Genomic DNA, 27,481 nt, shown 5'->3' with positions numbered 1-27,481 from the left:
GGCAAAATTTAGTTCTTAATATACATGTAAAAACTATGCTGGGTAGCTAACAGAACACCTTGAAGTGTGGCTACACAGTTGTCTACAAAGAACAACGAAAAACCACACAATTAGAATCTGTAAAAAGCATTTAAAACACGATTGCTAAATAAACTGCATGCCTAAATCTAACATTATTTCAACATTTCATATTAGCCGAGCAGTTACTGGATAAAAGTAACAAACAGTCTTTGGCATTTGGACAGGCCCCAGAGTTGATCCCTCCCTCTTAAAGCCCTAACCAAGAACTTGTAGAGACAAATTCACGTTAATATTGTCCAGCTACAATAGTGAAATATTAGTTTCTATATGGTGAACCAGTTTCTGAGATACAATTACCCAGACGCCTTCTAAGTTTTTGTATGTAAATTGTGTAGGGAAACTACATATGTAAGCTGTGCGGTTTTGGCTTGCAGTCCTGGAAGAAAGAAGGTATAGTGCTGAGCTCTCAAAGAACAAGGTGAGCCTGAAACTGGGCATCTCAATTGCTACTTGTGTATATGAATTACTCATGTATTTCTTGAAAAGAGGAATAGCAGCTCAGTAACCCTTTTCTCCTGGGTTTAAAAGAAATAACAACCAGTACCTGATTTACAGAAAGGGTGTTCAGACACCAGCCTTCAAAGGAGAGCTGTGAGGCAGTGAATCTCCAGCGGAGTACGGGAATTGTAAAAATACAATAAAAAAACAATAATAGTTGTATTAATACAAATCCTCTTTGTTTCCCTCTAGACTGGCCTGGATAGTGTGCTGAGTTTCCTGGGCCTCACTCTAATTTTAAACATGCAGCTCCAGCATCTCATGTTTCTTTTTTGAGGACAAAAAAAAATATCGGCATTGCATTGCTTGTTGTTTTGATGCCTAAGCTCAGTTTTGGTATTTAGCCTCACACATTTTCTTTACTACTTATCTCTAAATACTTTTTGTCGCACAAATTGTAAATTATCTGTTTAGGCATTGCTTTTTGAATTAAGCTTTATAATAGGCTGCACCACATGTAACATGGCCTTTGAAAGCAGAGGTTATTGATGGAACAGTCATTCAGATATGGTGAGCTGATTAAATGAAAACAGGCAACATGGACAAATCTAGCATAAACGTAACCATCATTTTACCACATACAGTGTCAGGCAGCAGCAAGAAGGGGCTGCTCTGTAAACTGGGCTGAGCTGGGAGCTGGTGGGGACAGTGAGGATAGTAAGGCAGTGCCCTCCCTGACACAGCCCTGTGTCACAGCACCTTAACCAGAACAGCAAAACAGGTCTGGTGACGGTGATCACATTCAGCCGTGAGTCCAGATCACCAGACCAGTCCATAGTGATGAGACAGGTTGAGCCTGAGGTCATGCTCAGGATAGGTGGGTTCATGGCCAGGCGCGGGCATGCTGTCCACACAGCTGCAGCAAGAAGTAGGGGCAGCAGCTGGGACTCAAACACAGCTCCCAAGCCCAGAGGACAAGGCTGCCACTGAGGTGCCTTGCAGCTCTGTCCCACTCAGCTGTCTCATCCAAGATCACAGCAGAACCAGCCTTAAGTGCAGCCAGCCACACTACTGGGAAAAAGTGGCTGCAGTATCTCTGCAGCGTCCTGACACTGTGACACAGAAATAAGCTTGCTAGTGCAAGCGTAAAGTTAACTCAGGGGACATGACAGCAGCCCTTGCAGATGAGGCACTTTAGATGTGAGCTTGGACTTCCTGATGTCAAAAGAGGGTAAACCCCAGATCTCCTTTTGTTGCTTTTGTTGCATAGTATGAACCAAAGGGCTCACATGGCCACCCTGAGCCCTCTGGTTGTGTTTTAAAAGAAAACTTCTGGTAGTTCTCTCCAAGCAGAGGTGTTGGTACCTGTCTTCACCCTGAGGATCCAGAGCCTGGCTCTGGACCAGACAATCACTCCTGCCTTGCATTCTTTGATTACTGAACGGTAACACTCGTGGTGGAGGTGGACAAAAGGGGGAATTAAAATATACCACAGTCTTTCCTATTTGCTAATTTATTTTTAATTAGTTTTTGTCTCTCCCACAGAGTTGAATCTGGAGTGCCTAGAATCGGACATTGATACCCTATACATCTTTTTGGGATCTGAGCTTCACCATAGTGTACAGTGTTTTCTGTTCTGGGGGGTTCCTTACTATAGTCCTTACTAGGGACAAGGATCTAGATTTTAATTTACTCCCCATCAGGTTTTTCCTAAATATTATAACACTGGAAAGACTAATTTCTTCCACAGATGTATACTGGTAATTATCCTTTTCCTTCTCCACTCAGCTAATTCATATGGCTTGACTATCCTTCAGCAATGCTGAAAACTTCTGCAGGAGGCAGGGAGGAGCTGCTGTTCAGGTTCTTCGCTACCTCCCCGACTGGAACAGGCTGCTGCTCCGTCACCAGCTGACCTTTGCCTTAAAGACTGGTGCACTTTGCAAAGGTGCAACAGGTCTAGTCCTCTGTAATTTGATTTTTGTTTTCCATGGAAAGGCTGGTTTGTTTGCTTTGCACTTAAGGCCCATGGTTTATTCAGGACTGTAAAACTCTTCAAAATCACATATAAGTAAATATGTGGAAAACAAACAATGCTGAAAATTACTCCGGTCAAAAGTGAGGGACTACTTTTGTTTGAGGGACAGCAGAAAAATGTATTTTCTACCCTCCAAATATCTTCTATGAGACTATAAAAACCTTATTTTGTAAAAAAAAGTTAAATGTCTGTGTCTAAAAGAGTACTGTGCCTGACTTTCCGCTTCAGGCTGCTGTGAACGGTATCAGAGGATAATGTGGTCAGTGTGTAAGCTGAAAGTCCCAGATTAAATTTTATTATTGTAAACTGCTTAAAACTGGAAATGTTGAATTATAAAACTGCGTTAGGTAAATGGCACAACATTAAAGAAATTAATCCCATAGTTTAGAGCTTCCTGTCTTGAGTCTCCTGACACAGTCCTGATGTCCTTACTCATTTCGTTACTCCTGATTCATCAAAGCACTTAAATGCTCTAGATTTCAAAGAGATTTAAGCATATGCTTGTTGATTCAGCACTTTAATCAGAGAAAATCCTCACTAAATTCAGTAGGAAGTTTTGCCCTAAAAGACCTAAAGTTTAGCTCTTTTTTTTTTTTTAATCTTGTATTTGAGTCTGCATAACTTGAAATGGAGAATTTATATGTTTGGAAGTTGTCACTAAGCATCGCTACCTGCCCAAACCAGTTCTTTCACTTTGGCTATTTAATCTCTGGCTAGTAATATTTGTGGCAAGAGGAATTTAACAGATGGGGTAGTGCTGGAGTAGGTGGAGACATGCTAAGAATAAGGTTATAATAATGTGTTTCAGATCGTATTTAAGTGCTAAAAGAAAACACACACTTTTTCTTTATCCCACTTTTGAACTTTCTCTACCATTTAAACATCTTGAAGTACAGCATGTCTTTATTTTCTATAATTTATTAGTTGGAAATAAAATTTTAGTGAAAAAAAATTACGGAAACACACGGGAAACACTTGGAGAAAACAGAATGGAGAATATACAGGACTATCCTGTATCTTCTTAGTCACCGAGCTGCTCCAGAATTACTTCGTCTGCTGAACTGCAGCCCACTGGTGTAAGCACTCTTAGAAAATTTAGTGACTATGTAGTGAGCAATGAGTTTTACTGAAATTATGCTAAAACGGGGTTTCTCAACAGGCTTATGATAACTATTTCTTCTGGAGTCTTTTGATACAAGCCTGTTTGACTAACATGTCTTACAAGTTAAATCTGTAGGACATCTTTTAGAGGCTGATGAGGCAAGGAAGTGCACATTCGCAGTTTCGGCTTTGCTCCCTGCTGTTACGGCACACTGCACCTTTCCCTCTGCTTTCTAATGAAATAGGACGTGATTCAGCTTAATTTTATTTTTTTTTAATTGGAAACATACAAAGCTACTGCTAAACTTCTTAGAAACGGGGCAGCGGACTAGCGGGAAAATGACATTTTTGGAGATGTGCAGCAAACAGCTGTTTTTGGAGGGTGGTGGATTGCTAAAGGGTATAACGTGAGATGTGCAGCAGTTTTCAACTCTCACTGCTTTCCCTGCAAAGGGTAGGAAATTCCCCAAATTTTGCAAGGTGTCTCTTGCTTTACTGGACTTTTAAAAATAACTTCCTTAAGTAACGACGTACTTTCCTTAATTTTCCACTGAGAAGAGTTTGAAAGCATGGCCTTGCTATTCCCAAAGAGCCCAACACCCTGGGAAGCAAGCAGCAGCCCTGACTCATTGGAGCTTCATAATTCATAACTGTGCTTTTTATAATTCGGTTTGGCATTGTGCTGTCAGGGGTGGTGTTGATTAAGCTGGCATTGGCAGTCCCTCCTTTTGCATGCTGCTCTGCTAGGCTCTCCTTTGGCAAACCTGAGTTTTCCCGGTGCATAGGCAGGAGCAGAGGGAAGGGGACTGCTGTTTAATTAGGGGGTTTATAGCAGTGATTGAATTAATCCTCTCCGAACGAGGAGCGGCCGAGCGCGCACTCGGCGGGCGGCGGAACGCTTGTGAGGGGCCCGAGCGCGCGGCGGGAGCGGGCCGGAGCGCACCGCCTGAGCGGCTCCGTATCCATGGCAACCGCCGGGCCGCCGCCGGCACTGGAAGATGTCTGCCGGGGATCGGCGCTGCGCAGCGGGCTTCGCGTTCCGCCCCCTGCCCCAGAAAGCTTTCCCCTGCCTGGAGGACAAGGACATCCGGGACCGGCTCCACAAATGGTGGGAGGGGGAAAGCCTTCTGCGAGAGGCGCCTTTCTGGGGAGCCGCGGGAGGCGGGCGGTGCTGAGGGCTGGGGCCGTCACCGCGCCCTCAGGGCGCCCGCTCTGGTGGCGGCGGGCCAGGGTCTCTCCTGTTTCCCTCTTCGCCGCCTTAAATTGGAATTTTCCTCAGTATTTTTCAGGCACGTAAACTGCCTGGCCCTTGTCTTCCAGAGCTAGCCAAGATGTACCTCAGCTTCGCAGCGCAGCAGCTGGGCTTTCCCCGCCTCTCCAAGGAGGGGCGGGAGCCGGTTGTAAGTGAGAAGGACAAAAATGAAAAGTAAAAAAGTATAATCATTGGTCAGAATAGTATTTTATGTAGTGTACTTACGGAAATTTACAGAGTGGGTTAGTACCTATTATGTCTGCAGAATTTTTAATCTCATTTTACCGTTTCAGGTCTATGCAAGGCAGGATCACAGCACAAGCGTTCGGTTTTGACCAGCAGTTTAAACCCTATCAAAAGGATGAATTTGTTACGGTAGTTCTAAGTTTTTTTATATTATAGGTTGACTTTTTTTTTCCTCATGAAATTATAGCCATTGGAAAGCTGAGTAACAGCAAATATTATAGCAGTGTTAGCACGCTATTCACTTTCTCACTGTCTCCTTAAAAGTAGGTGATTTAGGTGTGGTGCTCAAGACTTACTTTGTCGGTTAAATGTATTGTCCAGTACAAATATTTTAGTCTGTACTAATATTACTCTGTTTTAAGAGGAAAGAATTTAGTAATTCAAGATTCCCAAGAATGGGGTTCTGAACTGAATGCTGGTCTTGGCCACTGCATTTAATGTTGGGAAGTCCACCCATGGAGAGACTTTAAACAGTGTACATGCAGTTGGCACCTTGCTCACAGCTATTACTGCTTTGTCACAGTAAATACACTGTGCAAATAGATGTGCATATGCAGCACATTTATGAAAATGCAAAAGTTTAAAGTTTATTGGATACCATTGCTTTACACTGGAATTTTGGGCTTTCAGCTTTCTGGGACTCAAGTCTTTTCCTGATTTTGTATCCTCCACTTTTGTTTTCTGCAAAGTCAAATGCGTTCATATGTTTGCAGACAGAAAAAAATAACAGTCTGTGTTTTTTAAAAAAAAAACATGTTTTTAACATATGTTGTTTTAAAAACAACTCTTTGATTTGTTGTACATCTACTTTATATTATCCTGGATAAAGAATCCAGCCTTTTTCTATTTTAAAGAAATTCACACAGAAGTACACCAATATTTCATCTCCCACTGCTAAACATGTCAAATGATTGAAGTTTACAAAATTTACCTTCTCAATGCTTGTCTCTTTTTGAATTAAAAAAAAGTAAAAATATCACTATGAAGTGATGAACTCTGAGTAACTGTGAATTAATTGAGAACAGAGGGGCCATTACATTATATAGTCTGACCTCTGTATTACACAGAGGTGGTAAAGAGATTTGGTGTTGCAGAGACTGAAAAATTCAGCATTTTCTTAGCAGCTTCTTCAATAATTATTTACTCTGCTTGTATGCATATATATATATGTATGGGTTTTCTTAATCGGCTTATCTATCATTTAAACTTGTCAGCCACCAATATTACTATGTATGTCTCATTTTTTTTAATTGATAAATCATTAACATTGAATACTTCAAATCTTACTGTGGAACATATTCTCCATTCAATAACTTACGGATTTTTCTGCATCTGTTTAATAATTTTTGTGTGTCTCTACAGTCCTCCAAGCTTCAAATTTATTAACAAAATGTAAATTTAACAATCATATTTAGGTTGTTTTGTTGTTTTTTTTTACTTCAACAACATTGAATACAGAGATAGAAATTTGTCATATTTTCTTCAATTTTCTGTACCTCTAAGGATTTCATGCAAACTCTTTGTGTGTTGTTGGACTGAAAGTGCTTTACTGTAAATACTGCATATAAAAATACATGAAGATATCTTGGATATGTAAAAGACACTGGCTACACAAAGTTACAAGCCCATGTATTTGGTAGTGTGATATTTAGTATCCAAACTGAAAGATCATACAGAATCTACTTACTAATTGGATCCTTATAATTTGCTTTGAAAGTATCCAAGTCATTATAAATGATGAATTTATGTTTCATTTCATTAACTTGGACTCTCTTATTTGAAAATTACAGGCATTTTTTAATGATCAAAATGTGAACTCTAGCTTGAAGTTGCTCTCAGCTTCAGGACAATGGACTACACTGGGTAAATTTAGAATAAATTAATCTTAAATAAAAAAGTCTGTGTTGTAACTATTCTTCTCTAACTTGCCATTTGTAATAATGACAGTTCTTATATGTGTATCTTTACCTTGTTGAAATATTTTAAAGAATTACTTCCACTAAAAAATAAGAAAATATTCTTACCTAGTTTGTTACTAAATTATCAGATGTTCCACTTTTTTTCTTGACCTCTGCATCAATCCATAAACCAAGCTACTAGAATTTATTTTAATTAGTCTGTGTCATCCAGCTGACCCAAACATATATCCAGAGATAATCAACTGCGGTAATTGTGGAATTATATTGCTATCTTATTCAGATAATATTTGGACAAAGACGTTCTTCTGTAGAAGAGAGATCTGAAATTATTGCTCTGTTTCAAACTGAAGTGGAAAGAGAAGATTAGATAGAGCGCACTGCTGAGCTTGTGTAACTATGCTATCTGCACAAGAGTGTTCCAGGCGGGAAGAGCCCTGTCATAGGTTACTTTAGTTGCAATCACGGTGTAAAGTTGACTTCTAGTTTGTTGCCATATCATTAACTGCTTGAATATGTCTGTAGATGGAGATGAGACACTAAAGGAAAATGACTAAAAGCAAACAGCACATGATTTTGTGGCACTACTTTGAAATTGTATTTTTGATTATGTAAGTGAAACACAGTTTCATGGAAATTGCTTGTTATATTGTAATGGAATTTATGCATAATGTGAATTCTGGTGATTTTCTTTAATAGGCATATATTGAACGAGCATAGTGGGAAGTCCTCATTTCTTTTCATTTGTTTGCAAATACTTTACTGTGTGTAAATATTTAATGAACTTTGGGAGTTTTCTACCTTTTCCATTTCAGTTCTCTGGAATTGGCATAGGTTTTCTCCTCTATATACAGCAAAAATCCATTTTCCAAATATGGTATATGGTCGTTAAAACAATTGAAATATGTAAGATGCAAAATACATCTCAAGTCCCATGTCAGGTATCTCTTTTGCATTCTGGCAAGCAGAAATAAAATAAATGTATTTCAAACTATGGCTAAACCTTTTCCTGCTTTAGGCAGGAATTTATTTAGGCTATCTGTCTAGCCTAGGACTTGCCAGTCCCTGTAAGTGCAGGTCAGTAGGTTACATACCTTGCGTGAAGAGCAGAGGGTCACTTGCCAAGTATCTCAGCTCAGCTCCTGGTTCTGCTCAATCTTCCGCAGCACAGAAGTAATACATTTTGTTCTGAAGACTGGAAGGGTTCCCTTCCTAAATCCTGAACAGCTGGTATACCCCATTTGCTCTTAAAATTTCATCTTCCCATTCTTTGCCTATTTTTGGTGAGGAATGTTGGCGCATTTTTCTATACTTAGTCTTCATGTGCATTTTTTGAAAATATAGTAAGAATTAGCTTTGAGTGGGAAGAGGTAAAAGATCATCTTCTAGTATTTTCTTCTTCAGACATGCTTGTATATTAATCCAAATACACTATTATTTACAACTGTACAGTAACTTTTTTATCCTGTTCTTGAACGAAAATACTAGAAATGGGATTATTTTACTTTTCAGAAAATATGAAGAAAATTACATAATCTAGATTGATACAAATATTTGCAAACAAAAATGCTAGGTTTTTGGTTTTTTTTTTGCAGGGGGAAGATATTTTGGATGCATAATTTAAGTAGGATTTAGATAGGTTCTTAGAAAACTCTGTTCTCACTATGAGTTTGGGCAGAAAGTATTTATGGACCCACAGAAAGATGTCAACATTATATAAAACATCAAAATAATATTATTTTATGAGAGTGTGTGTTTTCATAATCTTTTTGTCTTTTCCAGTCTGTGGCCCCCTTTTACCTTCTCACTAAGAATTTGTTTTTATTTTTCTTTTTAATTCAGTGGCATGGTTTCACTTTCATTTTTATTTCTACCTCTTCTCTGTTACTTGTCTATCTCCTTTTCCTAAAACCTGTTCCTAAAAGTTCTTTATTACTTTTTTACCCTATGTCTAATCTCATTTTTTATTTCTTTTGGCTGCTTTTTATCGTCACCTTTGTATTAGCAGACCATAATATCCTCAATCTCTGTTAGGTTAAAAGGTTGCATAGAATGTGGTGTCCTCCTTTAAGGAATGCAACATATATCTCCGTTCTCAGCTGCCCCATGTGTTGGGATTCCTGGTGAAATCCCACAATAGTACATTGTCTCAAGGACTCCAGCTTTAACGCTACTTGAAATACAACATTTTAGGTAAACAATACACAAAGATATTCTCTAGTGTGCTTCATCTGATCAACAGATTCTTAATGACCTATTCTCATACCACACTTTTTTGCCTCTTGTAGTAGTGATATTTTTTCCTCTCCTTCTGACTGCTTGGTAAAGTACCTGATTGTTCTGCCATGGGCTTTAAAAGCCCCCACCACACTCCCTTCACCTATTACTCTCCTATGTAAAAAACAGAAGCAGCAAAAGGAACAAATTTGATGAATACCAACTTATCTCTTGAGATTTGTATTTTTAAATAGCTGCAATGAAAACTTGTGGTTTTTCCTTGGACACATTACTGGCCTTGCACCTGTCAGCAGTCTTGGGGAGGCAGGACTGTATCAGCTTAAGCTCAATTAACACTTGAAAAGATATCTTCAAAGGGATAGGGTTACTGTCTTTCTGTTCAAATAAAACTTAGTGTTTGCCTAAGAAGGATTCTTGAGCTGCCATATGTACTTGAAGTTCTAACGATTGCTGTCTTTGGAATGGGGTTTTAAAATCTGGAAGATAATCTTAAATCAGCAGGTTTTTAGACTACTGTTATAGGTTATAATTTGCAAAGATTTTAGATGTCATTTGAACTTATAAATCAGCAACCTGCACCTTTTAATATTGAAATACCATTTCTTTAGTGGAGAGCACTGAATGTACATTATGTATGTTTTATATAAACTGTTTCGTAAATAATAAATTACAAGATGTTTCCCTGAGGTAAAAATCTTTCTTAAACTTTAGAGGAATTCTAAATATACCTAATTGGGGTTTTATCTGCCACACACTAGATATGCAACGTGTTCATTTAAAAGTATACTGGAGGCATAGGTAGTCCAGAGCTAGCTGTTACAAGAAGCTTAAACTGCTTCAGTACTTTTCAGCTTTGTTTTCCACTTGCAGAGTTCTCAAGGCATTTCTTCTTCCTATTTTATTGCTTGCTTTTACAGTAGTATTAAAACAGGTTACTCTCCTCCAGGAAATTCTGAATCTGCAGTTTCAAATCTCACCTCTCAGATGGAGACTATTCTCCATTGTGTATTCCAGTGTATTTAAACCTTTCCATTTATAGTTTGTTTTTCTGAACTACTGAATAGATTACAAGGTTCTCGATTTTTTTTTTTTTTCCTGATGAAAGTTTTTATAAAATCTTGTTTCAAAGCACAAATGTGTCTCCTTTCCTCCCCCTCACCCAGTAAAATCCTAACAATTTGAAGGCATCTGAATAGCTCAGTTTCTTATACTTTGAGCTCAATAACTGGGAAAATGTAAGATGTCTCTGTTTTTCTTAGGTTATTTAACATCTGATTTTTATTAGTCTTGACTCACGAAGTTTTTGATCCATAGGTCTTTACCAAATAATTTCTATGTTAGAGGCTGATTTGGCTTTTATTAAATCTCTTATAAAATAAAAATCCTATCCCTGTGAAAGAAAGCTGGAGAAATGGAAGTTAGAAGAGTCTGAAAGTGGGGGGGGTTGGGAGGAAGCACAAATCAATCAATCAATCAATAGCAGTTTGTGTTTTTTTCTTAGGCTGTGAGGCTGCATGCCATGTTTTTTTTTCTGACTTGTGATTTTGGTTACATAATTTGATTATTTTTTGATAGTCACTATATGGACAGGTAGGACAATGTTCTAAACCTTTTTTCTTTAATAAATGGTACCCTTTTTCATAGTCATACCTGCAGATGTGAAGACAGGCCATTAGATGCCAAGTGAATCTGTAGCAAATCTCTGTATGAATTTTCTTCACATCACATTGGCCCAGTAAAATAATTATGAAGTTACTTGACAGTATTTTTAGCTTAAGCAGACACATATTGAAGCCATCAGTTTGTAACTTCTTTGTAATTATTTTCTTAGTGTTGCTGAGGCAAATGGTACAGGTTACCTGGTCTTAGATACCAAAATGCTAGCCCTACTTAACCTATGAATAAGCAGTCTCCATGTGATAATGTATGGGAGAAATCCCAGAGAGGTTTTTTTGGGGGGAAGAGAAATTTGTTATGCTACACTTACAAAGACTAGAATGAGAATGAAATGACATTCTGGGAAGCATCATCTCTTTTTTGGCATGTTTCTGTTCCTGAAATAGTGCCATCAAGGGTGAAATTGAACACGTCCTGAACACTAATCTTTAGTGTTCCTTTAGTGATCCTACAGATCAGTTTGTCAGGACACCTAATTTTATCCTTAACTGTATGGTCAAAAGCCTTTTGATATTGTGATGTTGGTGACTGGACTCCCATTAAGGGAACCTGCAGTGGAGAAAAGTCATGGAAAGATGTAATGCTGTGAATATTATCTCTGCTGAGGCACATTGCCCTTGTGTTGCATGCTCACCTGTGTTCATGCTCTCCTGTGCTCCCCTCTGCTGTCCAAAAGCACTTCGAAGGGTGTTCAGGGGGACTTGGAGATGAGCAGAGAATGCATCTGAACACATTTGGTCTGAACACTTGGACCCGTTGAGGTCAGATGGAACTGGACTGAGTCCAAAGTTTCCTAAACATGGAATCAAACGCTATTTGAGATGCCATAAGTTATCCAACGCCACACATACAGATTTGTAGATGTAACACTGTATATAAAGAAGATATGTGCCCTTATGGGCTAATACCTCACTAAGAAAAATACTGTAGGGTATCTCAAATCCCACTAGATGTTTATGAACAACAGATCAAGCCTCAGATCACTTGCAAGCACAGAATACAGAAAAATGATAGAAAAAGGTACTCAGCACTTAATGAGTACAGAGATAATCCTCCAGATTCATACAAAAGGTGCTGATAATACCTTTTTCATCTTCTGAAACAGCTGGTTAGTGAAGCTTACAGTAGCTACAGCATAACTTTTAAGAAGTTCAGATATAACACTTAACAAACCAAAAATTCATCAAGGCTGTGTTCACTTTGGGTTTTACTTTGTGGGGTGCTGTTAGCAGCTATTGACTTTTATACTGCATCAGGCTGAATTTGGTATTTGTCCTCAAATTCTTTAAGGCTTAAGCTGTGGAATGTGATTTTCTAAGGGTGTGATCTAACATGCTGTTGAGTTCACACGGTGTTTCATCTCTCTTTTGTTCCAGCTGATAGTATTACCAACAGGGGGAGCAGACACATGAGCCTTAATGGAAAGTATCATTCAGATGAATTTAATGTTTTCTTTACGCTTGTTTCTTTCTTAGCTTGCTTTGTTTTCTCAGGGACTCTGTGATTGAGTCATGCTTCTGTGATCTGTACTTTGTTTACAGAGTATCCCATGCACAAGTTGGTTATTTCCACACTGTATCAAATTACTGGAAAACACATGGAAATTCTCCCATTTTAATTATTGCAAGAGACTTGGAGTGAAGCCTTCCTATATATTGCAGGTTCCAAAGTAACAAAAATTGAAGCTACACTGGTGCCCTGTACAGAGATTTCCATGTCATTTTTTGATCGGCTCTACTCTGAAGGAATTGTTAGAGAAACTGGAGATATTGTAAAATGTTTTGATGACTATTACGATGATATTCTCATCTCTGATGAATTAAGAAAGGTCAGTATAGCAATGAATAATTTCTTACCATTTTTCATATTCTATTAGGTACTAGAAGGACACATTTTTTTAGTGGTTTGTTTTCTTTTTCTGGCGATACGTATTTTCCATGGTAAAAATGCGCATTAAAATGAGTAAGGCATTGCAGTGCCTGAATGTGTGAAAGCAATGCTGGTTTCCAGGTGGACCCTTTTTCCTTTTTAGGTGGGAGAAAAAGGTAAAACCCTCTTCTGCCTGCCCTTGTCTCAAGTAGTCAGTGCTTAGTGGGGCGTGTGGGGAAAATGCAGCTATTCATTTGCCTAGGAGGGGAAAACAAGTGGTGCCAATGGAAAGGTTCTTTGATGCCCAGAATTGTGGGGTCATCCAGCCTTCCAGGTAGTAGATGAAATTGAATGTACTTGACTGATAGCTACATCCAGAAGCATTCCTGGTCAGGAACGCTGATCATATTGTGTGTGAAGGCATTTAAGGAAAGTCATCTTCATGTCTTGTCCCTGAAACAAAGGAGAGAAAATCATGAGAAGGGAAACTGTTTTTCAGTGCACACTTGAAAAGGACTAAATATAACCCCTGAACAGGCCTGCAAGGTAAATCCTGTTTGTTATACTCCAGTGGAGGTGTCAGAGAGCAGATTATTCTGAAAAAGAATCTCTCTCTCTCAGTGGCACCTTCTTAATCAATGTGTGTCTTCCCTGTGTTTCTTTTTACTTCATAAGTAAAACATTTTTTTTTAATGTTTGTTTAGCATTAGCAAAGCATAGTGTGGGAGAACTGGATTTTGCTCTTCCTTGTATATATAATCAACATAAGCACCTTATAATTATAGAGTTGCACTCATTTGCACTCGGCAAATCCTTTGAAGGCAATGTATTTGAACCAGTGACACTGGTTACAGGATGTGACCTGAAATACTGGTCTGTCTTGTAAAGTTCTGGGAAAAGGAGAGAACTCAAGCTCATGTTTGAATTTCAGATATGGTTTGTATCCTAGCAGTTCAAAATACTAAGTATTTATTTGTAAGTTGGGTGCATGTGAAATGTCTCTTGAAAATTAAGTGCATTGGATGTAGAAAAGTTAGAGGCAACATTTAAAATAAGAAATAATTGGAGTTTCAGTCTCTTTCCACTTTCCTTCCCTTGGAACCAATGTGTGTTTCTGCATTTGCAAGTTGAAGGATTCACATTTATTTGAAATAAATGTGACTCCTACTTGTAAGACCTAGATGGCAGAAAGAATTAAGAGTCAAAATCTTCCAGTAATGAAACTTCAGTCAAAACCTGACATTGACTTAGCCAGCGCCGTGGGAGGGCAGACTGTAGGGGGCAGAAACTGTCTGCTGATGTCAGGGTGGCCCTCTGCTGCAGAACTCCACATATCTTTCCTACCTGCCATGTCTTCTCTTGCTTCAAACCAAGAAGCAGGGTTGGGATACCTATGAAGTTGCCATCAGCAGCAGTTTCTGCCCTGACCCCTTTTAACTCAGGTTGTGCATTGATGTTATAAAGACAGCCAGAGAGCAGTGAGCTCATGTCTGGCTTTCACCTGATTGCCTGGGCTGGCATCTGCAGTTTAGCTGATGTACTAGAAGGCCTTTTAGCCACACTAAGTTACAATTCCTGTCCACCCTTACCAGGGTGTGCAGTTGGGGCTAATCTAGCACATCTTCTATGTTCACATAATATTGCAGCAAAAGGCAGGCGAGACACATAGAGGCAGCTGGATTGTATGTCGGGTTAATCCAGGCTGCAGACAAAGGCTCACTAGAGTCTGTACTAAAGAATGGTGCGAGTCTGAGTGATCCCCCCTGAGAGATCCTTGTGATTCCTTTACAAATGTGAGATAACTGTGTAAACTTAGAGTAAAAAAGCAAAAGTAGGCAAAGTTATCAAAGACAAACTAAATGGCAGTAACTGACATGCCAAATCTTCTTTGCCCAAAGAAGTGGTAAATGCTCCCATCCCTGACAGTGTTCAAGGCCAGATTGGACAGAGCCTTGGATGACCTGGTTTAGTGTGAGGTGTCCCTGCCTATGTCATTGGGGTTGGAACTATATGATCTTAAGGTCCTTTCTAACCTACACCATGCTATGAAATACAGGTTGTTCATTTTCAGATTGCTGACTTTTGTTAGCATGATGAGCAACAAAGCAGTGAAAAACAGCACTTGAAAAAAATCTCCCCTTAGGTCTTGTGGGCACACATCTGGCAGTGATTCTGCTTTATATTATCTGTAAATTTTGGACATAACTGCATCATTGGAAGAAGAATTTAGACAGGAGTACTTATTTATTGCCACCTTTATTGCATTTATTTTATATGGACATAAACTCTGTGACACACAGCAAAGTAATTGCATTGTTCATATACTTAATCTCAAATAAGAAATTTTCATCTACTTGACCTCCTTGTTATTTTCTTGTTCCACAAGGTCTTGCTTCTGGAAGATTCAGACCATTATGACATATTCAGTCCATTGGATCGCCAGGAATTTCTGTTCTGTCTTTTTAAGCACCTTTGCATTGGAGGAACTCTTTGCCAGTTTGAAGATGTAGTTGGCCCATACTTAGAAACTACAAAAGCATTTTATAAAGACTTAGTTAGGTAAGTGTCTCTGTGTTATACCATTGCATATGTATGCGCTGCATACATATGCATACACATAGATACTTTGTGTCAATTTGTGTAAATTCATTTGCATTACTGCTTCAGGAATGGGGCTGTTATTTAATCAATCTGCAACCTTATTCATCTTCAACTATCAAAACAATGTGTAACAGTGGTTGTAGTTCAGTGCCAAAATCTATGCCATTTTAATGGCATCTGTCCCACATAAAACCTTTTCTTATATTATATATATTGACATTGATGTTTTATAATTCAATCCCATTTCAAGGATTTTTGTTTCTGTAATTATCTGTTGAAAACACAGCATGGCACTGGAACCAGACTGTGTTCCTACTGTCACTGATAAATATCAACAATTAAGTCTTGGATGTATAGTCTTGGGCTACATTCAAGCTGCTTTTGTCTTAGGATTTAAAAATTGAGATACTTCAGTCAAAATTTTAAGTTTTCTATATATTTTATTCCAACTGATTATTATTTTTTTTTTTAATGCATTTGGCTTTTGGTATTCTTTATTCCACAAATACACTTCTTGCAGCATAAAGCTAAGGGTGATAGAATCATAGAATGGTTTGGGTTGGAAGGCACCTTAAAGATCATCTAGTTCCCTGCACTGCTATGGGCAGGGACATGTTCCACTAGACCAGGATGCTCAAAGCCCCATCCAACCTGGCCTTGAACACTGCCAAGGATGAGGCAGCCAGAGCTTCTCTGGGCAACCTGTCCAGTGTCTCATTACTCTCCCTAGCTGTTAACATGACACAGTGGACTTGAGTTACACACATCTTTTTGGCAGGTCTGGTATATAGAATTATTTGGAATTTTATGAATTTTTTTTTAATTGAGATTAGAGATGATTGATCACAGGTTCAAATTTGGGGAAAAAAAGGCTTTTTCTCCTCTGTTTTGATATATTCATATCCTGACTTCTCCAATTGACAAAATTTCTTCTTTCCTGATTAGAGGGAAATGGAATGTAGTTACCAGTTATGCAAAGACAAATTCCCAGCTGAGCCAATGGGAATATGAAGATCATGAATGATACTACCAAATTTGATATTATATTGTTATTTGCCACTCATAATAAGTATTTGTGGGATAGTAAAAAGAACAATATTAACCTGAACAATTGAAAACAGTTGCAAACCTCTGAAATGAGAGACAGCATGAGAACTCTGCTAATACTAGGTGATGCACAGCAATGTACACTACAAAGGCTTCAAATTACTTCAAGTAGGAATTGCTGGTTTTCTCCCTTCTCAGCTGTATTTGGAATGGTGTGATGGCCAATTGCTATTTCATCTTCTGTTTTAAGATTATACACATGCATATTAGGGAAAAAATTATGTAAGATGTATTCATCATTAAGTCTGTTCTTAAAATGTCTGGATAAACTTAAGAGTAAACCTTATGTCTGAACGAAGCTACAGTGAAAGGATTAGATCCAGTGATTCTTCATCACCTGAATATTTCTTTACTTTTGTAGCAGTTGTGTATAGATTGCTGTATCCAAACAAAATATTTAAAATGAAATATTTGGCTGGTTTGGGGATTTTTTTGTAATACTTAACCAAAGCAGCTTACAGATCTTTAATAACTTCTAAGTAGCTTTCAGATTTTTTTTAATGGTCAGTACTTTTCAGGGTGCAAGTTGATTTAGTCACATGCTGTACCCCAGGGTCATCAAAAATAAGTGATCAAAGTAGCAGTAGGACAGTTTATACTTTTAGAGAAACCACTGAAACCGAAATGGAGCATTAGTGATATTCCAAGAAGATGGTTTAGAAATAATGAACTTAGATTGCTGCATGTATGAGTTTGAATACTGTGATTAGTCACCAGAGCTTTTTTATCAGTCTGATTAGTTTTGATATTTCCATATCACACATAGATGGAAATCAAATGGCTTCCTCAGAAATACAGAATATGACATAAAAGGATCCATCAGTGCTCCAGCTCTACCCTCCCTTTCCTTTTAAACAGTGCACTGCACTAGGAACAGGCTGTTTGTTACTCTAAATCTACAGATTTAGTTGACTGCTTTGACTACAGCTGTTTCTGCTCTTGTGTTGTTGAATTAACCCAGGACAAAGCACAAATACAATCAGTTCCTCCACTTTATTGCTCCACTTTGCTTTTGAGTTGTTTTCTCCTCAACTTGTTCAAGTTTTGTTCTAAGCCACTCCTTTTCTTTACCCCCCTATTCCCCTTCTTTTTCCTTTTCCTGATGTAAAATTCGGTGATGTCTAGTAGTTTTCATCACTTAAAAAAAAAAAAAAAAGATATCTGCCAAACCCTTCCCCACGATTTCATGCTGCTTTCAAGGTTTGCTTTTTCTATACCCTCAACTTGTTCCCTATTGGCCTTTTATATATTTCTGTGATTTTTCTCATATGCTGCTGCTTCTTTCCAGAACCATTCCTGTGTTGTTTTGGTGTTTGGTTGGTTGTTTTCCCAATTGGCAGCTTGCTTATTCTCCTGAGTTCTGAAGTACATCTGCTCAGTTCATGTGACATAACTGATCTTCAGTATCTACCTGCCATGTGTCTCTCCATTGTTGTGCCTATAATGCCTGCTGATTTCTCACTGTCAGTGGAGGTGGCATTAACACTGACTACCAGTTGAAAAAGAAACTCACAATTTAACAAAATCTTTCTCTTGCTCCTTTGTTATTGTTGGACCCATGAGAAAAGCTTTTGATCTTGACATTTTAGACTTTCCCTCCCCTTCACAATCACTGTTGTCTCCTGCTTTGTCTCATTTCTACCTACCCCCAATTTATCCAAAATGATGTTGCTGTTTTATTACCACCATCTTGAGAGAAAAGGCCAGTGAAAGCATAAGCAATGCAGCCCTGATGAGGAACACGCATGCCACAGTCTTAATTACTAATTTCTAGTCCATGCTGTGCACTGTGTTAGTTCCTTTTTTGCACAAATTACACCAGAAAACAAAGCAATGAAAATTATTTTATTATGACCTCTTATCTTCTGTGAACAATTGCTAAGGAGGTTAGTGATCTCTTAAATTCTGGTTACCAAACAGATCACCTTCAAATTTCTGTTGAATACCAACTATTCTTTAAATAATTCTTTTTTAGACTGCTGTCCTCCATCTGTTTTCTTTTCATCTTGGATTGCAACTCCATTGGACACTTTCTACTTATTGTAAAGTGGTATTAAATATTTCTTATGGTATTAAAAATTCTGTAAAATGTGCTCTTCTTAAACTTTAATTTTTATGTCTTGAGGGCTCCAAAGCCTTGGTGAAAACCAAATGGATAGTGCAATAATTACTAGCTGCTAGCTGCATTGAAAAATTAGCCCCCACAGATGAAATACATTTAATGGTGATAAGGTTGTAGAGGTATAAAACACCTCTGCTTGCTCCTTTAACAGTCTTCCTATGGAAAAGAGCCTTGGCATAAGCACATCCACAAAAGTGTCTTTAGTGCTTGGGAGTGGCAGACCTGGTACGGGTTTCCCCCCACTTCTCTTTCTTACAGCCTTTTCTCCGGCCTTTCCTAAGTTCTAACGCCAAGGTGCAAGTGTTCAAAATAGTGACAAAAGATTTGAGATTTCATTTTATTAAAGCATGTCCATGTGCAGTGCTTTATTATGAAAGAATGCAACAATCTTTTGAAATTAACCCTTCCTGATATTTTACAAGCCCATCTGGGGACTTCCAAATACAACTATTAAATGGCAGACATTTTCTCCTTTGTAAAAAGAGTAACAATTCCTTCCTAATGAATTAATATACAGCTTGTTGTCTCCTCTTACAAATACAGCAGTGATTAGTCTGTGACCAGTTGAATTCATACAAAATTTAACTTGAAGTGTCATAGAATCATAGAATAGTTAGGGTTGGAAAGGACCTTAAGATCATCTAGTTCCAACCCCCCTGCCATGGGCACAGACACCACACACTAAACCATGTCGCCCAAGGCACTGTCCAGCCTGACCTTGAACACTGCCAGGGACGGAGCATTTACTACTTCTTTAGGCAACCTGTTGCAGTGCCTCACCATCCTCACAGTAAAGAACTTCTTTATATCTAACCTGAACTTCCCCTGTTTACGTTTAAATCCATTACCCCTTGTCCTATCACTACAGTCCCTGATGAAGAGTCCCTCTTCAGCGTCCTTGTAGGCCCCCTTCAGATATTGGAAGGCTGCTATAAGGTCTCCACGCAGCCTTCTCTCTTCCAGGGTGAACAGCCCCAAACTTTCTCAGCGTGTCTTCATATGGGAGGTGCTCCAGCCCCTTATCATTCTTATGGCCCTCCTCTGTACTTGCTCCAACAGCCCTCCTTATGTTGAGGACACCATGTGTTGTCATAACTTGTATAACCTAACTAATTTCAACATCCTTGTCATAGTATTTTGGTTTAGTTAAAATACATTTACATGACAAAAACTTGTTAATTAAAATATAATCTGCCAATCTTTGTTGCTAAATCTTGTTTTCTGAACTTATTTTTCTGGCAGTGTCTCTCCATGGTGACAGCTGCTGCAGTATCTTGTAGTCATTGTCCTCTTCTCCTTCCTTCTGTGCCATCTCCATGCCCTTTTCCCCATAATAAATGAATTTATTTAAAGAATTGTTATTTAGTGATTGAAAGCCTAATAAAATATTGCCTGTAAGGTTAAGATACAAATAGAACCCAAAATGAATTGAGAGACCATGAGGAAGTTTGCCCTTCATAAAAGGAGAATAGATGCATGTTAAAATGATGAAGGAACCACCATATTTGGTGAATAGTTTAGAAGTTAACAATTTGAAAGAACAAAGTGGGGTATGAAGGCTATTTTTAAGGCAACACTATCCTCTTCAAGAGGACAAGGTAGTGTTTTCTAAAACCTTTTAGAAAAAAAAGTAACGAAGAAATAAAGCAAGTAAGTTTGTCAGAGGCAACCTCCTGGTTTCTCTCAAGTCAGCAAGGGAAGACTCTCATCTGATTTTGGCAGATACGTTCTTTTGCCTTAAGAAGTACTAAAAATAAACAGTCTGAAAAATGACTTACAGGAAGCTAACCATGAGGGGAAAATTTCTCAAGGCAGTAGACTAACTAGGAAGGCTTACTCTTTGTCACCCCTTACTTTGGTATCCTAGATACATAGAACATAAAAATTAAAAAGCCAGAAATTGAAAACAGGAATGTGAAGCCAGAGTAACTTAAATGCAACTGTGTCTTTTGGGGTGGTGATATATGGTAGGAAGTGCTGACCCCTCTTATATACCCCCTCTATACCTTGTCCTGAAAGTTGTCACTCTTTCAGCAGAGATGGTTAAAGACCTTCTGAACTGCTGTGGTTTACAGCCTGATACGTTAGCATAAACTGACATCTCTGTTAGTTTATCTTAATATGCTGGTCTGTAAACTGCAGCTGAGTCATGAGCCTGTTGAGCTGTTCCTGCTGGGAAGGCAGTGCTTTCTGAGGGGTAGTAAAGCAGACAACGGGGGTCAGTATAAACTTCAGCAATGCTGTCTCAATCCACTGTTGAGTATATCAACATGCCAGCTGCAAGAGAAAGTTCTGAGAAAGCCTCCTTACTGACTCACCACAGGAAAGATCAACTCCACAGTAGCGGCTTAATTCATACGTGACTGTGTCATTACTCTACCGATGAAATCAGTTAATCAGAGAGTCAATTTCTTTTACTAGTTGGAGAGACTGAATCAGCAAAGGTGATGTTGGTTAATTTGGGGCTTGTTCCTATAAAAAGAAGCTTTGCGAAAGCAGTGGTAGTAGGGGACTGTTGTCGCAGATGGCTTTGAGCTGGTGTGGTGTAAACTGGGCTGTGCTTAACACACATGCTCCAGCAACTGGGCTGTATTGGGACCTTTCCTGGGAACTGAACCTGTTTGTGACAAGGCAGGTTTTGAGCTATGCATTTCTTGGAACTGTGTAAGTTTCGCATTTATAAGGCTCAACTGCTCCACAATGCATTAATGTAAATAGGGATCTGTGAAATGAGATAAATTAATAGATGTGATGTAAATTATGAAGAAATGTAAACATCACTTAAAGCAGACACAAGGTAAAATTACACATTTAAAAATACTTAAGTGTAAGATATGTTGAGATGCCTGGATGTTTGCAATAATATCTTAATGTTTTTAGTGATGGTGATGCAAGAAATGGCAGTCTTCACAACAAACAGTCTAGAAATGTAAATACTCAGAACTAATACCATCCTTAGTTGCACAGCTATCTATATATACAACATTCCAAAGGACAAAAAATGAACCCAAACTATAATGCTATATTAATTCATAATGAGCTAAAGTCTGGATTTCTTCACCAGTACTGCTGCTACTTCTTGTGCTCTGTATTAAGATGCAGTTCACTGTTGTTTTTTTTTCCTTAAAGAATATGTGAAAAGAGTTTCACAAAATGTTTAGCTGAATAACTTCTCATAGCTATCAAAATGCAAACCTTATATTGGAGTCATCTGGGCCTGGCTAATACTGCTGTGATTTAGTAGCTGAAAACAATAGAACCAATTCAGCTGACAAGACACATTCAACAGTTTTCAGTGAGATGTCATGATATCCATGTTGTCTAACAGTGGCCAATGCTGCTTTCCTGGTCAACGTGACATGAGATGAATTTTAAGTACTGATTTGGCTCAAATTTGAGGAAGAACACAATGCATGCAATAAAAAAGTATTTATTAAATGTAGAATTTAATAATCAGTGCTTAGTGTGTGTATTAAGTATATTATTTCCCAGTGTATGTGTTAAGTATGTATTACTCCCTTGTGTTTCAGTGTTCAAAAGAATCCTGAAACAAAAGAAATAAGTATTATTTCTACAGTCTTCAGAGTGTCTGCATATGTAAGTATTAATAATTTTTGATACAAGACTTTACTGGAAGTAACATGCATAACATGAAAATACACAAAGAAATCATAATATTTAAGGGATATTTTTCCATAGTTGTTATTTTTTATTCATTAACTCTTTCCCATATCCCATCCTGTTTTCTCATCCTCTTTACTAACTTTTCATCAATAGCCACTAAGGTTTTATTTGGTAGCTCACTAAATATAGGTTTACCGGATTACACTAGAAGTTGTAATAGTCACCCATAAACTAGTTTGTGAAAAAAAGACCCCAAAAGATCTGAGTAATTCTGAGTTTAGATCTACTCGAGATAGCAGTAAGGATTAAGAATCCACTCTTGACTTTGTATAGTTCTGTTTTTAGAAATTTTGCTAGAGCTTTCCAAATAGCTTGCGTCGCATCTGTTTCTGTAAAGACCTCAGGGGAGTTTAGCATGGAGAAAGGCTGGGGTTGTGAGACAACTGCTCACCTCTTGTTCCCTCCCTTGCCAAGTCTCATTCCTATCTGTTTCTCTTGCAAAATCATACATTTACCATCAAGGTAAGTCTGAGAACTGGCATGTTTACTAGATTCAGCGTATCTGTCATTTAAGCATTACAGTAGGATGAACTCCTCCAAATTCTTCTTGAGTAACCAGAGTATGTAATAATTAAATGTCAGATAATGTACCTGCTTTCAAAAGAACTAGCTGATGTCATTTCAGACTGCACAGACTTCCCTGTAAACTGTCAACAGCCCAGTGTTCACCTGTGGCTCATGGTCTGTTAAGTTTTATGTGTGATTCATAAAAGGCTTTTGAAAGGTTTTTGAAAATAAGCACTTTATGGAAGTAGCAAAATTTGCCTTTCTTCTAGGTTGCAGACTGTAATAAAAACAAAATAAGAAAGCAAAACACTGGTAACTTGGTGGTCTTCTATTACTATGGTTTCCTCCCCATCTCTGAATCAAATGTATTGATGTGAACTTCACAGATTTTTATGCTGAGGTAGATGAATGGTATTTTTCGAGAGTTTCCCTAACTGCCTTTGCCATACATTAAAAATCATCAGTATGACGAGAAAATAAAAGATAAAAAAAAAAAAAAGGGAAAGGAGAAGAGGAGAAAAAGAGAAAAAAAAGGAGAAAAAAAAAAAGAAAAAGAGAATAAGGTGAAAAAGAGAAGTGAGAAAAGCAAGAGGAGAGAACAGGAGAGAGGATAGGACAGAGAAAAGAGAGAGGAGAGAGAAGACAGACTTTGGCAACTTTTTGAAACAAAACCATGGATGGACAACAGAAAATCCAGTGTAAATCCAGAGCAGGCTCTCCTCCTTGTAGCCCTTGGGGAAAACTGGGCTTTTCTGCACATTCTGAAAAATTGTGAGATAAAGGAGAGTTGTGAAATTCTGGTTTCCATTAAGGAACATCCTGGAATTTTCTCTCAGAACAGAGAAGGGCTTAAAAGGGTATGTCTAGATTATGTGATAGCTATGTGGACCAAAGTTTCTTAAACGCTACTTGGAAATTACAGGAAGGGCACCTACTGGAGCACAGATGTCATGCTTCTGATGAAAAGTAGGTTTAGCTTTTGGCTTCTGGTAAATAACTGTAGAGTGTGTTATTATAATGTGAATGTTAATATGACTATTTTTAAAATGGCTTATTGTCTTGGTTTGTATCTGAAATAAATGGTCATGCCCTCTTAGTCTGATAGAAATAATAAAAAGCTCTTCTGGTCAAAGTGACTTGAGCTGCTGAGAAACCAGAACACACATTTTTGCAAGCTGGATTGATTAGTGGACAAATATATATACTTGCGTATTTGCACAAGTACAAATGGACCTGGAGATTAAGAACTGTATGTAACACAATCCTGATACCATCCCTTCCTTTTTATTTTGTTCTTAAGCTGTGGCTAAGAAGCCCTTGTTTTGGAAACAATATCTAAAAAAGGCTGCTATAGAGATGTAAATATTTCCAGGTGTTAAGGTGTAATTATACATGTCTGCAGATCCATTTAGCATCACAACCGGATAGACTTGAGCATCACAAGAGAAAGAGTTTTAAATCTTGTGTCCAAGTACTCTGTGGAACTCCAAATACCCCTGAGAGCTTTGGGGCTTGCATATAATGAAAGAGTTTCTTGAAATGCCTCATCACCAGAACCCCGGTCAATTCTGTAAGGACTGCAGGAATTGGATCTTCAGTAGCAATGGGAAAATGTTTAACTAGCAACCACATCTTGACATTGGTCTTCTCTTGCTCCTTTTCCAGTCTTGTGCAAGAGCTTAGGTTAGTTATGGATCAAGGCCCAAAGGCATTGTGATGCTGACTACTGTAAAACCTTGCAGCTTGCTCTCCTTACTGCACTTGAGAATCCACTGTTTGGTTTACATATATCTCTAGAAAACACCTGAAGAGAGCCAGGCATCTTAAAATTGGAGCTACAGAGCTAGTATGCTGTGTTGCTTAAAACCAGCATGGTATTTCTAGCTTGCAGCATTTGACTACCATCAGAAAATGCTGTGAATAAATATTGTCAAATCTCTAACAGTCTTAAACAATGCTTGTATAGTGGTGCATACCTTAAGTTAATATTTAGGATCCTGAATAGTCCCCCAAAGGGAGATACCAGAACATACAGAAGGGGGGGTCATCCTCTTTGAAACACCAGGAGATAAAATGTGGTGTCACAAACAGCTCTGGGATAAAATTCACCATAAAAAGTAGTTCTTGGGGTATAAAGAGGAACCCTGACCTTTTCCTTCTAAGCTGAGCCTAAACCATGGGGAGATGTTACAGTTTGCATGTTTCCTTGGTCCAATAAAAGATGGGATTATTTTATGCAAAGGAAGACGGCTTCAACAAAAGAACGTGTGAGATGTGCCTCTAATCTGGAATAGTCATTGATCTGGGAGTTCCAACTGTTCCTGGAGAAAATGGACAATACATGCAATATAGCTGTTTCCCTCAGGTGGAAAAGTGGAGCAGAACTTGTATTTTTTCAACTGCTGTATGAAGGTGCTGGGGAGCAGGAGGAGATACTCATGTTCTAAATTAAAGGAGGTGTCAGCCACGCATTTGTTGATCTTTCAGATGTTCAATTACCAGACTAAATGTAAACCCTCCAAAATTCCCCCCATATAGTTATTGGATCCCGACTGGATTAGGAGCATGTGTCAAGCTGTGCTGCCCTATCAATGCTGAAGCTTTTATTGACATGTGCAGATGTAGGGTATGAAACTAAAGAGCCCAGTTCTTGCTTTGGTTGTCAGCTCAACATGGTCTTTCAGAATAAGGATTTGTGAGCGAGGTGCTGTGCCTAGACTCCCTCCAGACCCCTTTCGAGGACTGACATACAGAATGTTTTTAGTAATGGTTCAGAGTTGTTAGTAAGAGCTGTAATGAGGGCTTTCCTTAAACACAAACATTTGAAACTGAACAGATGCAGTAGCGAATGTTCAGTGAAAAAGAATTACTCATAGACTCATAGAATGGTTTGGGTTGGAAGTGACCTTAAAGCTCATGCAGTTCCGACCCTCTGCAACGGGCAGGGACACGTTGCACTAGACCAGGTTGCTCTGACCCCCGTCCAACCTGACCTTGAACACAGCCAGGGATGGGGCAGTCACAGCTTCTCTGGGCAAACCTGTGCCAGTGTCTCACCACCCTCACAGTGAAGAATTTCTTCCTGATGCCTAATCTAAATCTACCCTCTGTCAGTTTAAAGCCAGCTTTACAGGTTTTTCTTCAGTTTATAGAGCAGCTTTATGTATTGAGCTCCTAAATCTGTTTATTTTTAAAAGGAAATACGATTGGATCATTATATCATCTGTATTTCAGGCTCTGCGTAAACACATGCTTACATGTTTAATTTTACATTTTAATTTTACATTTTATATTAATTTTACATTTACCTCAAGGTAACTGGAACTGTTTAGACATAGCAACTGTGCACTTTGTAGTGCCAAGATCCTCATGGAGGCCTAATACTGCTGAAATAAACCATGGTGTATTTATTTTATTCTGCCATGAAATAAAACGTTACAATTGGAACAAAATGACAATTTCAGTCAGATTTTATGAGCTTCTCATGGGTATCCACGTTGTCACTAATACTGTGGGTTTTTTTCCACTCCCTCTCAGGACATTAATGGCCTGTGTTACCCTTCAAGCAAAAGCCACAAGCAGACTTTTGCGTACCTGGTTGTGGACTCCTGCAAGCGGCACGTGAACACTCTGTATCACAGCTTCGGTGGAGGCTTGTTTAGGGACTAGTTACAAACCCGACTGACCTCTGGTGTTACAGTGGAGTGGCCTTCTCTCTGCACAGGTGCAAGCAGGAACTGCCCAGCTGTCTTGCGAGGAAGGGCCGCTCCTCAGTAACACGCTCTGAAGGGTTACACGTTCACGTAGATGTGACTATGGTTAGTGATAAAAGGTTCTCTGTATTTAAGCAGCAGCATAGTTCTTGAAGCTGTTTTCTCGGCAGTTTTGTCACATCTCCGTTCACCTCTGATCAAATAAAAGCTTCTTCTGTAGATGTCTCGTCCCTTCATGACCCAGGTTTTCAGATCAAGACGCACAAATGCATGGAGAGGCTCCAGAGCCAGTGAAATCCCCGATGAAAGTCTGTCAGACGGCCATCTATCCATCCATCCATCATCTATCCATCCATCCCTCCATCCCTCTTTCCCTGCCTGCCGGCCCTAGTCCCCAGCCCACGCTCCATCCCGCGCAGTAGCAGCGGCAGAAGCCCTGTGACGCACCCCGCCGCCGCCGCCAGGTGAGGCGGGGACCGAGGGCTGCCAGGCAGGGTCTGGCCTCCCTTGGGTGTGCTAAAGGCCGGCCCCAGCGGCCGCTCTCGCTGCGGAGGAAGCCCCAGAGCGGGGATCCCGGCTCGAAGCCCACCCTCCCGCTGCGGTCGGGACGCGCGGTCGGGAGCAGCCCGTGCGCAGCGGCGGGTCGCGGGCTGGCGCGGGGCGGGATCCTGGAAGTTGGGATAGAAGTTCGGGAAGGGAAAATAAAAGTTCTGGTTGGCGGCACCACTCCGTGCCTGCGGAGGGCGGGCGGGCCTCAAAGAGGGGTGCTGGGGAGACGCACGAGCGCGTGCGTAAGGCAGCTTTGGCGTGCCCGCGGTTCGGGGGTTGAGGGGGCGGGCAGCGCCGGACGGCCCCATGGCGGGAGGCGGTGCAGGCGGGCGCGCATAGGAG

General features: G+C 39.3%; 1 protein-coding gene across 4 annotated transcripts; it reads left to right on the top strand.

Annotated features, from left to right (window-relative positions):
• Positions 1-4,358: 4,358 nt before the first annotated feature.
• On the top strand, positions 4,359-26,600 carry CFAP300 (cilia and flagella associated protein 300). 4 transcript variants are annotated; one of them, XM_057399790.1, is made up of 8 exons: positions 4,432-4,766; positions 4,979-5,084; positions 5,204-5,285; positions 6,947-7,019; positions 12,649-12,815; positions 15,243-15,415; positions 22,217-22,283; positions 26,415-26,600. In XM_057399790.1, the coding sequence occupies exons 2-8, from the start codon at positions 4,990-4,992 to the stop codon at positions 26,544-26,546; spliced, it is 789 nt and encodes a 262-aa protein (XP_057255773.1). In that variant the 5' UTR covers positions 4,432-4,766; positions 4,979-4,989; the 3' UTR covers positions 26,547-26,600. The 4 variants fall into 4 exon arrangements, with proteins under 4 accessions (XP_057255770.1, XP_057255773.1, XP_057255771.1 ...); XM_057399788.1 differs by lacking the exon at positions 4,432-4,766 and adding an exon at positions 4,803-4,889; XM_057399789.1 differs by lacking the exon at positions 4,432-4,766 and adding an exon at positions 4,873-4,889 and having other exon boundaries at positions 4,979-5,062.
• Positions 26,601-27,481: the final 881 nt, after the last annotated feature.

The sequence above is a fragment of the Pezoporus wallicus genome, unplaced genomic scaffold, assembly GCF_028554395.1.
Source record: "Pezoporus wallicus isolate ANWC-B61680 ecotype Strahan unplaced genomic scaffold, APGP_CSIRO_Pwel_v1 scaffold_6446, whole genome shotgun sequence".
Taxonomy (NCBI): Eukaryota; Metazoa; Chordata; class Aves; order Psittaciformes; family Psittacidae; genus Pezoporus; species Pezoporus wallicus.
Note: the sequence above shows the minus strand (reverse complement) of the source record. Positions and strands in the feature narration are given on the sequence as shown.

Coding starts and splice junctions, on each gene's coding strand:
- CFAP300 (XM_057399787.1), top strand. CDS start 4,657: ATGTCTGCCGGGGATCGGCGCTGCGCAGCGGGCTTCGCGTTCCGCCCC. Junction 4,767..5,203: donor CGGGACCGGCTCCACAAATG/GTGGGAGGGGGA, acceptor TTACCGTTTCAG/GTCTATGCAAGGCAGGATCA. Junction 12,816..15,242: donor TCTCTGATGAATTAAGAAAG/GTCAGTATAGCA, acceptor TTGTTCCACAAG/GTCTTGCTTCTGGAAGATTC.